Below are 13,129 nucleotides of genomic sequence, written 5' to 3' on the forward strand. Positions count from 1 at the left end.
ATGAGTTGATCATAACTATTGTCCAAGGAGTTGAGCACCATGTCAATGACAAGCTCCTTGTTGAAGTTCACATTGAGCTTCTCCGATCTCTCCACGTATCTCTAGATTTTTTATACATGAGCACACACAAATTCCCCATCTTTCAATTTGAACAACATAAGGGGTTTGACAACTTCATAACGCTCTTGTCTAGTTTTCTTGAGAAACATTTTAGAAAGATCTTGGTTCATGCCACAGGTCCAATAGTCCTCATATGTCTTTTGGAGCCCAGTTGCCATTGCAATAATAATGCAAGCGACCTTTGTAGTGTTGTTAACATGCTTTTATATTCAACCAATTCTTCAGGAGTAGTAGATTCCTTGCCAATTTTTGGGATTGGAATCTTGAGAACATACTCTTTGTTCTTATATCTCAACATCATCTTCAAATTGCGCAACCATTCCATGTAGTTTGGAGCTGTGAGCTTGTCATTTCAGAGGAATGACAACAGAGTGAAGTTATGATTGGGTGGAGGAGGAAGAAGATCACCATTTCCAGACATCTAAAACAAGAGATAAGATTTTCAATTAGTTGATTTATTCCATAATATTTTAACCCAAATAAATATTCAAGACTAGGATCCATAAATACAATTCAAAACTATGAAGAGGGATTCCGTAATCTAATTGGGAATTTATTTTAGGTAGGTAAAGCATTTTACCAATTTTAATCTACCATGAAATTCCTAGATCTTTTGATATTCATCGAAATATTCAATTTGTGACTAGGATGTCGACAATCACAAACAAGAAGTGAATAACCATGCAAACTCGTGTGACATACTCTAGGTCGTTTATGATCTCACATTGATGTGTCGGTTAACAATATACACTCCATCAACAACAATAAATTCGAGTGTGTACTTTTCATTTCATCTTTGAAGTCCCACATTAGTATGTCAGTTAACCACACACGCTCCACCAACGACTTGCAAAGAAATGATGTGTGTTTTCATGGATTAACATACAATTTCAAATTTTTCCTAAAGAAACTAGACTTGTATTTTATAGAATGTTCTAGTACTTTATAGATTATATTTTTAATGTGATTATGTCTATCAAACTCGTTTGGCTAACAACCCTCCACCACACAAAGAAACGGTGGGTGAAAAGGACACACATTCACGGTTATTTTATATGTCGTTTCCTTATACATCTCTTATAGTGTGGCTTCATGAATGAGGTATGTTATTGATTCGACTAACTTTTAGTTATACATATGGTAATATACAATTTTATATATATATATATATATATATATATATATATATATATATATATATATATATATATATATATATATATATATATATGTGTGTGTGTGTGTGCGCATAGGGTGTATTTTAAAACTTTTCAAAGCACAAGGTTTAAATTTATTTATCTAGGTTAACAAATAATTAATTAATCTTTTGAAACAGTTATGGATTTAATATTTACCTTTTAGTTACACCATTAATTAAATATTATATAAAAATCCATTAAGGATAATTTCATTTAATTACCTTATAATTAAATATTTAGTTTCCTTATTTACTTCTCAAAATTCGAATTAGGGTTTTAAAATTATTTAGCATTCATTGGTTTGGATTTTATCAGATAAAATAACAGATGATGACTAATAATTAACCTACTAATCGAATTAGGCAAGTAAATTTGGAAAATCAAATTTTTTCGAAAGACGCGTTGCGCCCTACGATTTTTTTTTTCAGGTTTCATCTTGTATGCATTAGTAATAGAAAATCATGGATCTGATACCACTATTGGGGATTTTTAGGTTTTAATTTAATTATACATGCAAAATTTCACTTAACTCTTAATGGTACATGCAAACTAAATTGGATCTATCTATTTTCTTAATTAATAGCAAACATACTTATGAAAGAAAATCTAGAAACCTATGATATCAAAATCATGAGTAAAACCACATACCTTTACTTGAATGGAATCAAGCTAATCAAAACTCTTGAAGCCTCCTTGGAAAACTAGCTCCAAAAGTATGGTAGCCTCTAATGCATCACATCTACAACTCAAGAAACTCTAGGATTGAAGGCGAGATGGGGGAGGAAGGAGAAATTTCGAATTTCTCTTGTAGTTATGTTTAGCCTGAAAATACAAGGGGTATGCCCCCGTATATAGTTGCGTGATAATCCTAGAAACCCTATATTTGAATTTAAGATAATAATATTTCAAAAAAGTAATTATGTAGTTTCCTTTTATCATTTGGAGGCTTCCAGAAACCCTATTCAAGAGCCTTAAAACTGTCCACCATATAGGGAGGTTCTTTATCATCTCTTTTGTTCAACTATTAATCAATTGCAACTCAGCCTTGCACCTTTAATTAATTCTAATTAACCCAGAATTAATTATAATTAATTTTGATTAATCTATAATTAATTATTACTATTTCTAATTATTATATTAATCATATAATATATTAACAAACCATTTCTTAGTTATGAGGACAACACAGAAAGGACTTTACTTTTATTCGTCAACATTATACCAATTTAGTTAGGACCTTAGACACCTTAATCCAATAGATAGTTGGTGTGATATAGTGAAAACAGTTAGTAGCTCAGCTGGAGGTGCTAAGCTGAGATTCGAAAACATTCATGATTTAATACTTGGTGAAGATGTGCGCATACGAAGTGTCAAAAAATCTTCTAGTAGTCTCCTAAGTACCGAAGATAGAGGAATGAAGCCCAACATAAGAGGTAGGGATAGAGGAACATCAAAATCTAGAAAGAGATGTGTACTAAAAAATAGGATAGACATTACATATACAAAGGCAAGGGTCATATCAAGAACTAGTATCTGAAGTCTCTTGTAGATAAAGGCAATAAGGTGATGAATATTGTAGCAGATTCTCAAGGAGATGCACTCATTTGTGAGTTGGAAAGTCAATCGAATCTTGGGTCATGGAATCTAGTGCATCGTTTCACGATAGTTGATCCAAAGATGTAATGCAAAATTACACAAAATACAAAGGGAAGGTCATATTAGTAGATAAAAAGAGCCTATATATTATGGGTGTTGGGGATATGGTCGTTAACACTACTTTCGCTATGGAGTGGACTTTTAAGAATGTTAAGTTCCTTCCAGACTTAAAGATGATGTTAATTTCAGTATGGAATCTTAATGGTGAAGGTCATCATGTTACATTTGGTTCTCATCAATGGAAGGTAACAAATGGAAACTTAAATGGTTGCTAAGGGTCAGAAGCGGGTTACACTTTATATAGTGGAAGTATCTGATGGTGAAGCACATGCTGTTGAATAAGTTGGGGCATTCACTTTATGATACCAAAGACTTGAGCATATGAATGAAAATAGAATAAAGACGCTAGCCTTAAAAAGAAGAATTCAAGATATAAACACTATGCCAGTTGATTTTTTGTAAGCCATGTATTCTTGGCAAACAGAAGAATATTACTTTTCTGAAAACAGGTCATCCTCCCAATACCGGAAAGTTGGAGTTAGTTCATTCGGATGTTTATGGTTTTACTTCAATTTCTTCAGTGGGAGGATCTAAGTATTATGTTACCTTCACCTACAATTGCACACAAAAAGTTTATGTCTATTTCTTAAAGTAGAAGCATGAAGTTTTCAGTGCTTTTAAGAAATGGAACACTATTGTTGAAAATGAAACGAACTCGAAAATCAAGTGTTTCATATTCGATAATGGCTGTGAATACAGTAGCAAAGAATATCTTGATTAATGTGCAAGAAGACGGTTCGGGTGACACCTCAGCAGAATGGAGTTGTTGATATGATACATCGAACATTGAACGAGAGTGCTAAAAGCAAGTCACTGCATATGCATGTTTACCGAAACTATTCTAGGCAAATTCGGTCAACATATATGCATATCGAATCAATAGAGAACCCTCAGTCCTCATACGGTTTTGGAATCTAGAAGAGGAAGGACAGAGTAGTGAGATTTCTCTCAGACACTTGAAGGTTTTCAGTTGTTTCTTGCATATCAAAGTGAAAGACTCGAACAGAAACAAACTAGATACAAAGCCAAAGAAGTGCACATTTATAGGCTACGTGTTGATTTTGTTAACTAGATACAAAGCCAAAGAAGTGCACATTTATAGGCTACGTGTTGATTTTGTTAACCAATTGGAAATCTTATCCTAATCAATTCTAATATTATAGGGTTAAGGAAAAAAGTTTATCTTCTCCTCAAGTAATTCATTATCATAATTTATCAACAGATTTCAATTATCATATTATCTTTTATATTTCTTATTTTTTTTGTAGTACTTGCGATTCAATCAAATCATCTGGATATTAGTGTAATGAATTTCCTATATATATTTTTAATGAAATTAACCCCAAAATTATTACCTTTTTTTCCTTGTCATATACAAGTGGCATTCCAACATGATGGTAGTTGTTGGGGGCCAAAACTAAAAATGCACAAACATCAAAAAGAAATTGTAGAATCGACATAACCCTAACAGCAAGAAAACTTTATGAAACCCAATCCCTTACCAACCATGTGCTCAAAGGCATCCGCTACCAAAACAAATGTAAAAAAGAAACGTACTTCATAATTTCTATCCACCCTTTACTCTACTTTACTTTACTTTACACTTCTATCCATCACTTCCCTGATCTAAAGTTAATCATTTCCAGCTCTAAAGTTCCCTTAATCTTCACCTAATCCACCTTATTATCTTCTTTATCTAATAACAATCATAAAACGCCACGTTTTTACTCCTCGAATCCCAAAAATTTTAGCTCAGAATGGTATAAGATTCTTAACAATTTTGAAGTTCAAGGTGTGTCTTTATATATATATATATATATATATATATATATATATATATATATATATATATATATATATATATATATATAGTTAATGGTAAAAAACGAATGCATGTGGACCATATATGATGTATTCTTTATACAAGAAGCATATGGGGCATCTTTTTCTTCTTTCTTTTCTGATATAACTAAAACAGAATGATTCAATTCTGTTAATGATAGACATGGGTATCACTGGAGAACTCGTGAGGAGCGTCTTCTCCAAAAATCGATCTTTTGGAACTACCCATGACACCAATGTGAGTTCCAATTCTTGATTTTTCATGTAATTTATCTTAACTTTCTTGAAGAACATCTTCATATAAAAATAAATTTATGTGATTTTCATTGAATCATCAGGTTATGAGAACCAATTCGGTTGAAAGAAAGAGATGGTCGTCTGTGAGATCGTATCTTTGTGGCGATGAATTCAATTCGGTTTTAGCAGAAGAAGATTCGGCTTCTAGAAGATTCTCGAGTTCAGTTTTTCTTGAAGATTACTCTGGTTCTGCAAGAACTTCAAAAGCTACTGTTTTTAGTTCTCGAATTGACGATGGGTCTGAAGCCACAGTCACACAACCCATTTCAGAAAACTCAAATGAAAGTTTACACGACTACAAAAAGACTAATTTGCCCTTCGAACATGATGCTGCAGTTGTCATTCAATCAGCTTTTAGAAGCTTTCTGGTAATTTCACAAATTTCACAAACCAGTGTTCATCTTTTTCTTGATCTTCGTGTCGAAATGCTTATGAGTTTTGTGAATTTTCAGGCTAGGAATCGGAATGAAAAAGAAAGAGTTGAATCGGTGAATGTTTGTGATTTAGAGGTTGCAGTGGCCACCGGAAGTCCTGGGAGGGCGTCGATAGCGACGTCGGTGGAAGTTCAAACGGGAAACTCGGTGGTGGAAGTTAACGAAGGTTGCAACAGTTTTGCTCATCGTATGTCAAATCAAAAAGGGGCCAAAGTACAAGTGTCGAAGCTTAAGGTACATATACAGAATCAAAGCTTCCTATACGTTAAATCTTCCATTGCCAGTTTAGAAGATTATATATTTACCATATAAGTAAATAAAAAGTTATTTCAGAAAATTAAATGATATTTTTGAAAGTTAAAATATTTTGTAGAATGAAAAGTAGTGTTAGTTTCTTAAATCTGTTAAATACTTAAATTGCTTTTAGAAACATATGATTTTTATTGATTAAAATAAAATATATTATTTAAACAGTAAAAGATACCCAACACATAGTATTTTTATGTATATTACCTAAAATAATTCCAAATGTTATTGGTTATTTTAGAACTTAATCTTTGAAGTAACAAAATGGTATATATAACTGAGACTAAGTTGCTAATAATTTGCACCATTGGTTTAAATTACAAATACAATGGTGAAGTGTTTTTTATTTTATTTTATTTTATTTTTGCACCACTAGTTGCCAATTCAATGAGAAATGAATAGCAAAAACGTGTCCCGTTATATTTTTATTTCTTTATATGAAACATTATATTAGAGATTAAATTAATATAAATACATACAACATATTTAATATTATTTCATCTTTAAAAAAAATCAATATAAACGTTTCTAACATTTTCATATTTATATTTAAATATTAAAAATGTTTTATATTTAACTGTTATAACATTTCTCACTTTCTATATTTTATATTTGTTTAACAAAAATAAAAATACATAAAAACACAAAGTTGTAAAAAAATATTTAAAACAAAAAAGAACCATGAAAAAGCTACTTTGATAAAGTGTTTGCAAATGCACAACCACTTTCATTCCAAATAAGGAAAGTGCTCACAATGATAATTAAGCTTTTCCATATTTAGAGAAATTTTTTTTTAAGAAACATCATTGTATTTGTGGATGTCTAAACTCTATCAAGATGCTATTGGGTTAATTTATAACTTTAGGGCTTTAAGTATTACAAATTGTATATCTTAGTAGTAGCCTAGTAGGCCTTCTTTAATGTGTGGGCTACAATAAACTTCACCATGATTTGATCAATTGGTTATTGGGCTACTCTTTAACATTGGGCTTTGAGTGTTACAACTCTCATGAATTTAACTAATATCAAAATAATTATGTTTTTTAGCAGGAAGATTGGGACGATAGCACAGTGAGTAGCAACATAACAAAAATGAGGATTCAAAATAGACTCGAAGCATCTACTAGACGCGAAAGAGCACTCGCGTATGCTTTCTCACAACAGGTCACATTCAACTACTAAAGTATCAAATAACAAAAACAAATAACACAATAAGAAATAGCAATGTATCTAATTTCTTTTATTTATTTATTGTAACATTTTATTTTCGTTTCTTCTCGTTACAACACTAAATATTGTGAAACATAACCAAATTATAAAATTGTCATCCAATTATAAAGAAATTTTCATTGTCGTAATCGCGTAGATTTTTCAAAATACAGTGTCTTAATAAGAATCAAACTAAAAAGTACATTATCGTAATAGAAAAAAAAATGAAAGTAGAATGCAATAATAAACAAATAAATGAAAATACCCTTTTCTTTCTTGAATTGAATTTTGTTATTGATCTTGTTTATATAGTTAAGGATTTGCTCAAAGAAGAAGCAAAATGTGAGAAGTGGGAATGATTCAGAAACAAATATGAGTTGGAGTTGGCTTGAAAGATGGATGGCTACTCGACAACATGATACTTCTTTTGGGGACTTAAGCAAACAATTTGAAGAGCTAAATGTGAATCAAAAGTTAATGGTGAAAAAGAAAGTTATATCAGATTTGGCGGGGGAAGAGAAGGAAAGCTGTGGATCAAATGAAGTTTCTATCCATTTTGATAATGTTTCTTTGAGCTCAAAAACAGCTGAAAAATCTTACTATAAGCCCACTCGAAACAGGCTCAAGGCAACAAGGCAAAAATCCTCAACGGGTTATAAGGAGTATTCTAAGGTAAAAAGACCTTTGATTAATCAACATTTTGGTATGTGTATTAATGTATGTGATGATTGATGATTATACTGTTTTATGAAACAGATGAATAGGCCAGGAGGAGTAAGAGAAATTAGATGTGAAGATCAACAATGACTCCAACGAGTTATGACTTTTATATATTAATAATATTTACTACTTTGAAACCATTAATGTTGTGGTAAATTTGTATAAATATAAGGTTTTGATTAGGATGTGGGTTTAAACTGTATTTGTATTTGGAATGATAATATTTTAATTCTTAAATTAGGTGTTTCTTTTTCTATTTGACATAATAATATTGTGAAGTTTATTTGGTTTAAGTATTATCTTAAAAGTAGTATTTAACTTGAGTATTAAGCCAATTTATTGTTGGAAAATTGGTTTTAACCAATTTAAAAAATGGATTTTTTTCCACTTTTAACACGAATTTCAAACCCTAAATATAAGCAAAATGAAAAAATGATTATATGTTCATGTTCCTCCGTGATACATTCGTTTTGATATATCACATATCCAAAATGGATTGAAGATGAATGAGAAAGTGTATGTTGAATTGAGGTGTTCGGATTAACAAATGAGTTAAGTGGATTTTATTTCATCCCACATGGGTCGGAATATAAAAAAATGAGTTTATAACTACAAATGTTTATTAGCCTCGTAAGTTTTATGACATAAAGTCTCTCTCTTGTGCACGCAGAAGATTGTAAATCTGAACCAGATTGGGGCTGAAGGGGGTTGTAAGTCTCATTCATCTTCAATCTCTCTTGTATATGCATGGGGGTTCACTAAATTTGTGAGCGTGCGGCCTACGGTTACGAATGCACCATCCGTTTACCAGAAAAGCGTAGCTCTTTTTTGCAATTTTTTTTCTTTTTGTAATTGAAAAAAAAAAACACAAAATATCAGTTATAATCTTGTGATTAGTTTTTCGTCAGTTACATGTTTTAAGTCTCATTCATCTTCAATCTCTCTTGGGCGCGCATGGAGTTCAATAAACTTGCGAGCGCGCAGCCGGGGTTACAAATGCACCACCGGTCAACCAAAAAAGTTTAGGTCCTTTTTGCAAATATTTTTTTTTCTTTTTGTAACTGAAAAAGAATCATTAATTATCACATTAATCACAAAATATCATTTAAAATCTTGTGATTAAATTTTTGTCAGTTACATGTTTTGGTCCCTATAATAGAGCTCTTTGGTCATTGATTAGACACACCAGATAAACCAATCTTTCCTTCTTCTCTGTTGATTCTACTTCTTCTTCTTCATATTGCTGCAATCAAGGTACTTTCTGGCCAAGTGAAGGTTCGAGTGATCTTGAAGAATCACTTACCATTGTTGCATCCTGGGAAATAAACACTCATATTTACTTCGCGAAACTTCGAAGAAGCATAACTTCTTCATATGAAATCGGATTTAAGTGATCCTTATATCCACGAGATAGTCATTACGACTACTGCATCTTTAGCTATGATTATCTATTATATCTTAAATGTATATCCTGAATTTGTGGGTGTTACTCTATACTAATGTGAAAACCCAATCTGCAAGATATTTTCATTTATACATGAGTTTTGCTTTATGTTTTTCATTTTAAGTTAATCATGAATTACACTAAAATGGAAAGTTTAGTTGTGAATAGGGTATCATCTGAGGATAATCCTGTTGATCCATTCACGAAGCCATTATCTAAAGAAAAACATGATGGTCATGCAAGGACCATTGGCGTGATACTAAATAGTGACATGATGTAATAGTTTAGTTGTTTAGTTTGAATTATTATGACACATTTTAATAGTGTGAATTGTAACCATTTTGATGTTTATTTCATAGCGGGCTTTGCACGTGTACGCCCAGCGTACTCCTCAGGTACACAACGTGTATGCTGTTCAGACCCAAAACCCTAGTTTAAGGGTTTTCACCCTATATAATCATCTCTTTGGCCCCAAAATCTTCACCTTCATCGGCCTCCACCTGGAAAACGTCCCTCTAGCTAACCCTAAGTGAGAAGAGTGAACTTTCAGCTCATTTGTGTGTATTGGTGTTGTTCTTGAAGAAGAAGAAGGTGGTAAAAGGACCTTGGAGCATGAAAGAAGTTTGGATCTGGGATTCACTCATTGTTAGAAACCTCCAGGAGGTAAAAAGCCCCTAGCCTGATCATCTTATCTTATAGATCTAGCAATTTATTCATTTAGGGTATTTTTGGTCCCAATTATGGTGATTATTGAGCATGACATGCTCTTAACCATATAAGTCGTCCTTTCAGACCCAATGGGGGAGTCTTGAGTCATAAAAATGAGGTCTTGATGCTTAGTTCCTCCCGATGCATGCTCTAGAATGGTATTAAGGTGTTAAGAAGTTGGGATTTTGTGTATTAAGCACTTAATGGGCATGCAAAGTCATAAAGTTGGAAACTTTATGACTCTCAGTGGTATTTTGACCTTGGATTTGCAATTGGGACGTGAGAGCTTAATGCATTAAGCTATTATTGAGGAAAAAGATTATGTACGTACGTCGTGTGTAACTCAACATACGCCGCGCGTATGTGGTCAACCTCCCAGTTTCAGTTAAAGCCTGGATACGCGCATCGTAGGAGCTGAGTAGACCGAGTTGACTCATTGACCTTGACCTTTAACCAGAGTTTTGACCAAGTTTGACCTGCGGGTATTTTGGGTATTTTGAGCTGATTAATTGAAATTAGGTCCTTGGTCTTGGTTAATCGATAGTTGAGCCGATTTGCGAGTATTTTGGGTATTTAAAGAAAGACTTGTTATAAAAGGTTATTCTCATGCTCATGTCATTGACTATGGTCCTTATCATACTCATGACATTGACTATGATCAAACCTTTTCACAAGTAGCTATGATTATATCAACGATGATATTATTTCTATAAATTCATATTCTCAATATGAGATATAGCAAATAGATTTCAAGAAAGGCCACTTTTCTTAATAGAAATCTACTAGAAGATATCTATATAGATTAGGCTGGACGTTTTCTTAATCCATGTTATCCTAAAAAAATGTGTAGAGCTTGAGATCCACTTGTGGATATAAATCAAACATCTCTATGTTGCAATCATCATTTTAATGTAAAATCATAAGGTATGCTTTTATATCAAAATAAATAGAACATGTATGTTTACTAAGAACTAGTGGGAGCATAGTGACATTCCTAATCTTGTATGAAGAGACATACATAATCATAAGAGATTACATTTTGACCATGCCAGGGTTTTCACCTTGACTCGAAATGTGTTTCTAAAATAAAAGACTTAGGAAGGACAATATACATTCTTGGAATGTAAAATCTACAGAGATAGATAAAATGAATGTTAAAAGTTTTATATATTGACAATATCTTGAAAGATCAAGATGGAAGATTCCTTTGGAGGAACCTTAGCATTGTCGCATGACATTAAGTTTGAGCCAGCCTCAAAAGGACCTAGCTCATAGGTATGAACTAGTTAAAATGATTTATATTCGATTTGCTTGGCAAATGAATCCATCATTTATGTCATATTATGCATAAGACCTGGTATATGATAATATTATGAGCATATCATAATATACCAACTGAATACATGGTTAAGTCACCGGATGTTTATAGAAACATTCTAAGAGTATTTGGAAGAACTAAGAGAATGTATATGAGACATATAGTTTAGAATAAAATCTTCATGTAAAGAGCTACATAAGATTCTAATTCTAAGCGAATGTATATATTTATGAATTATAATTGGATTATGACTTCATTGAGGGATGAAGAGTAAGTTTAGTTGGAATGAGATCCAAGCAAAACAAAATGACACAATATACTACAAAATAAGAATACACTACTTTAGAAGTTTAAATCTAATATGAATGGATGAATGAGTTCATTGAAAAACTATATTGATCTCTGCCATTCAAGGATCACATAGAAATATTTGTGACTTCGAGAGTATACTTAATCAAGCTAAGAGACTCTATGTCATGAAAGAACATCAATCATATACTCCAAGATATTTAACTATACCTAGAGTAAAGTCAAATATGGAGATGATAGTATTCGCAGAATTCACACAAATTAAGTTTAGTCGAACCCATTAATAAAATCCTTCTTCTGAGCTAAGTATGAATGGTCATATTTCAGCTGTGAGACTTAATTGTTCTAGAAATGGGATTTTGATTTGGATTTAATATTTGGATATTGGAACATTGTAACAACAACTATTATATAATGTTTTGATATACTGGGATATGATCATAACATCAATACTTGTTGTGTTCTATATTAACATGTTTAATCCATGAATAATCTTATTATTCTAAAGGTTCATAGTCGGTTATAATTGTGGGAGCAATTATGAAGGAAGACTAATATAAATTGGATTGGTTGATTTTTACTGGATGAAGGTATGTAATGGGTTGTAACCAAGTTTCATAGGTATTTGTCAGAGAACTGGTACTAAACTGACTTGCATCAAGATCATCTCATGGATCACTATCATGAATGATACTTGATTAAAAGGTACTATCTTTGTATCCTTAACACCTGAGATACATAGTGGGACTTAAGTGTAGGGAGTACTATGCTTAGATACGGTCAAACACTGGTCCTTAACCGGGCACTTATAAAAGCCATTTTCAGGTATGGTATAAACTATGCAAGAGGCTTATGTAGTCAAGATTGGATTTGTTCCTCTTATGTGTTGAGAGTTAGACATCTAAGGCGCCTTACCAAAAGTTAAACACCATATGCGATTGATTGCGATATGTATCTCATGTTTAACATGATGTCTATGACAAAGCGATAACTGATAAACTTACCTTATATACACTAATTGTAGCTTGGAGCTTTTTAGGAATTGGGAGTTGATAGAATGACACAAATTCGTATGTTGATGGGGGCAGTGAAATGTTGCTAGAAGTGAGTTATAAACTCATTTTTTTAATTATGTTTGAACCTCAATAGTCGGTCACATTCTACGAAGTGAGTGAGTGATTTAAAACTGTTATGAGTATTGGTTGATTGGCCAAATTGATTTGGGTGTTGCAATAGAGATTGCACTGATAGTTATGAGTCCTTAAAAATAGAGATTTTAAGTATCGGAACAACACGCACTTAGAGATTACTTCATGGATTTAGTCATAGGTAATTCTAAAATGTCAATATCTTTTATTCTTCAAACCTATATGCATATGGGTATTTGTTTTCAAAATATGTTTTGCATTGGTATGCTCCAACGATATTCATAATTAGTAGTAATTAAGGGTATGTCGTATGATTAAATGAGGAGAAATAAACTCTGTAGTCAGCGTTTATTTGTTCC

General features: G+C 32.2%; 1 protein-coding gene across 2 annotated transcripts; it reads left to right on the plus strand.

Moving 5' to 3' along the window:
• The first annotated feature begins 4,937 nt into the window (after positions 1–4,937).
• Positions 4,938–8,099, plus strand: IQD33 (IQ-domain 33). Of its 2 annotated transcripts, none has more exons than XM_079061696.1 (6): positions 4,938–5,115; positions 5,216–5,542; positions 5,627–5,842; positions 6,965–7,078; positions 7,436–7,795; positions 7,880–8,099. In XM_079061696.1, exons 1-6 carry the CDS (start codon positions 5,032–5,034, stop codon positions 7,928–7,930), a joined length of 1,152 nt encoding a protein of 383 aa, XP_078917822.1. In that variant the 5' UTR covers positions 4,938–5,031; the 3' UTR covers positions 7,931–8,099. The 2 variants fall into 2 exon arrangements, with proteins under 2 accessions (XP_078917822.1, XP_078917821.1); XM_079061695.1 differs by having other exon boundaries at positions 4,942–5,115; positions 6,962–7,078.
• Positions 8,100–13,129: the final 5,030 nt, after the last annotated feature.

Source organism: Lactuca virosa, chromosome 7, assembly GCF_052849685.1.
Source record: "Lactuca virosa cultivar CGN04683 chromosome 7, Lactuca_virosa_CGN04683_v6, whole genome shotgun sequence".
Taxonomy (NCBI): Eukaryota; Viridiplantae; Streptophyta; class Magnoliopsida; order Asterales; family Asteraceae; genus Lactuca; species Lactuca virosa.

What these genes read in the sequence shown, in the direction of transcription:
- IQD33 (XM_079061695.1), top strand. Translation starts at nt 5,032, where the DNA reads ATGATAGACATGGGTATCACTGGAGAACTCGTGAGGAGCGTCTTCTCC. An exon ending in TACAAGTGTCGAAGCTTAAG is followed by an intron (nt 5,843 to 6,961) that starts GTACATATACAG and finishes TATGTTTTTTAG; the next exon opens with CAGGAAGATTGGGACGATAG. An exon ending in CGTATGCTTTCTCACAACAG is followed by an intron (nt 7,079 to 7,435) that starts GTCACATTCAAC and finishes TTGTTTATATAG; the next exon opens with TTAAGGATTTGCTCAAAGAA.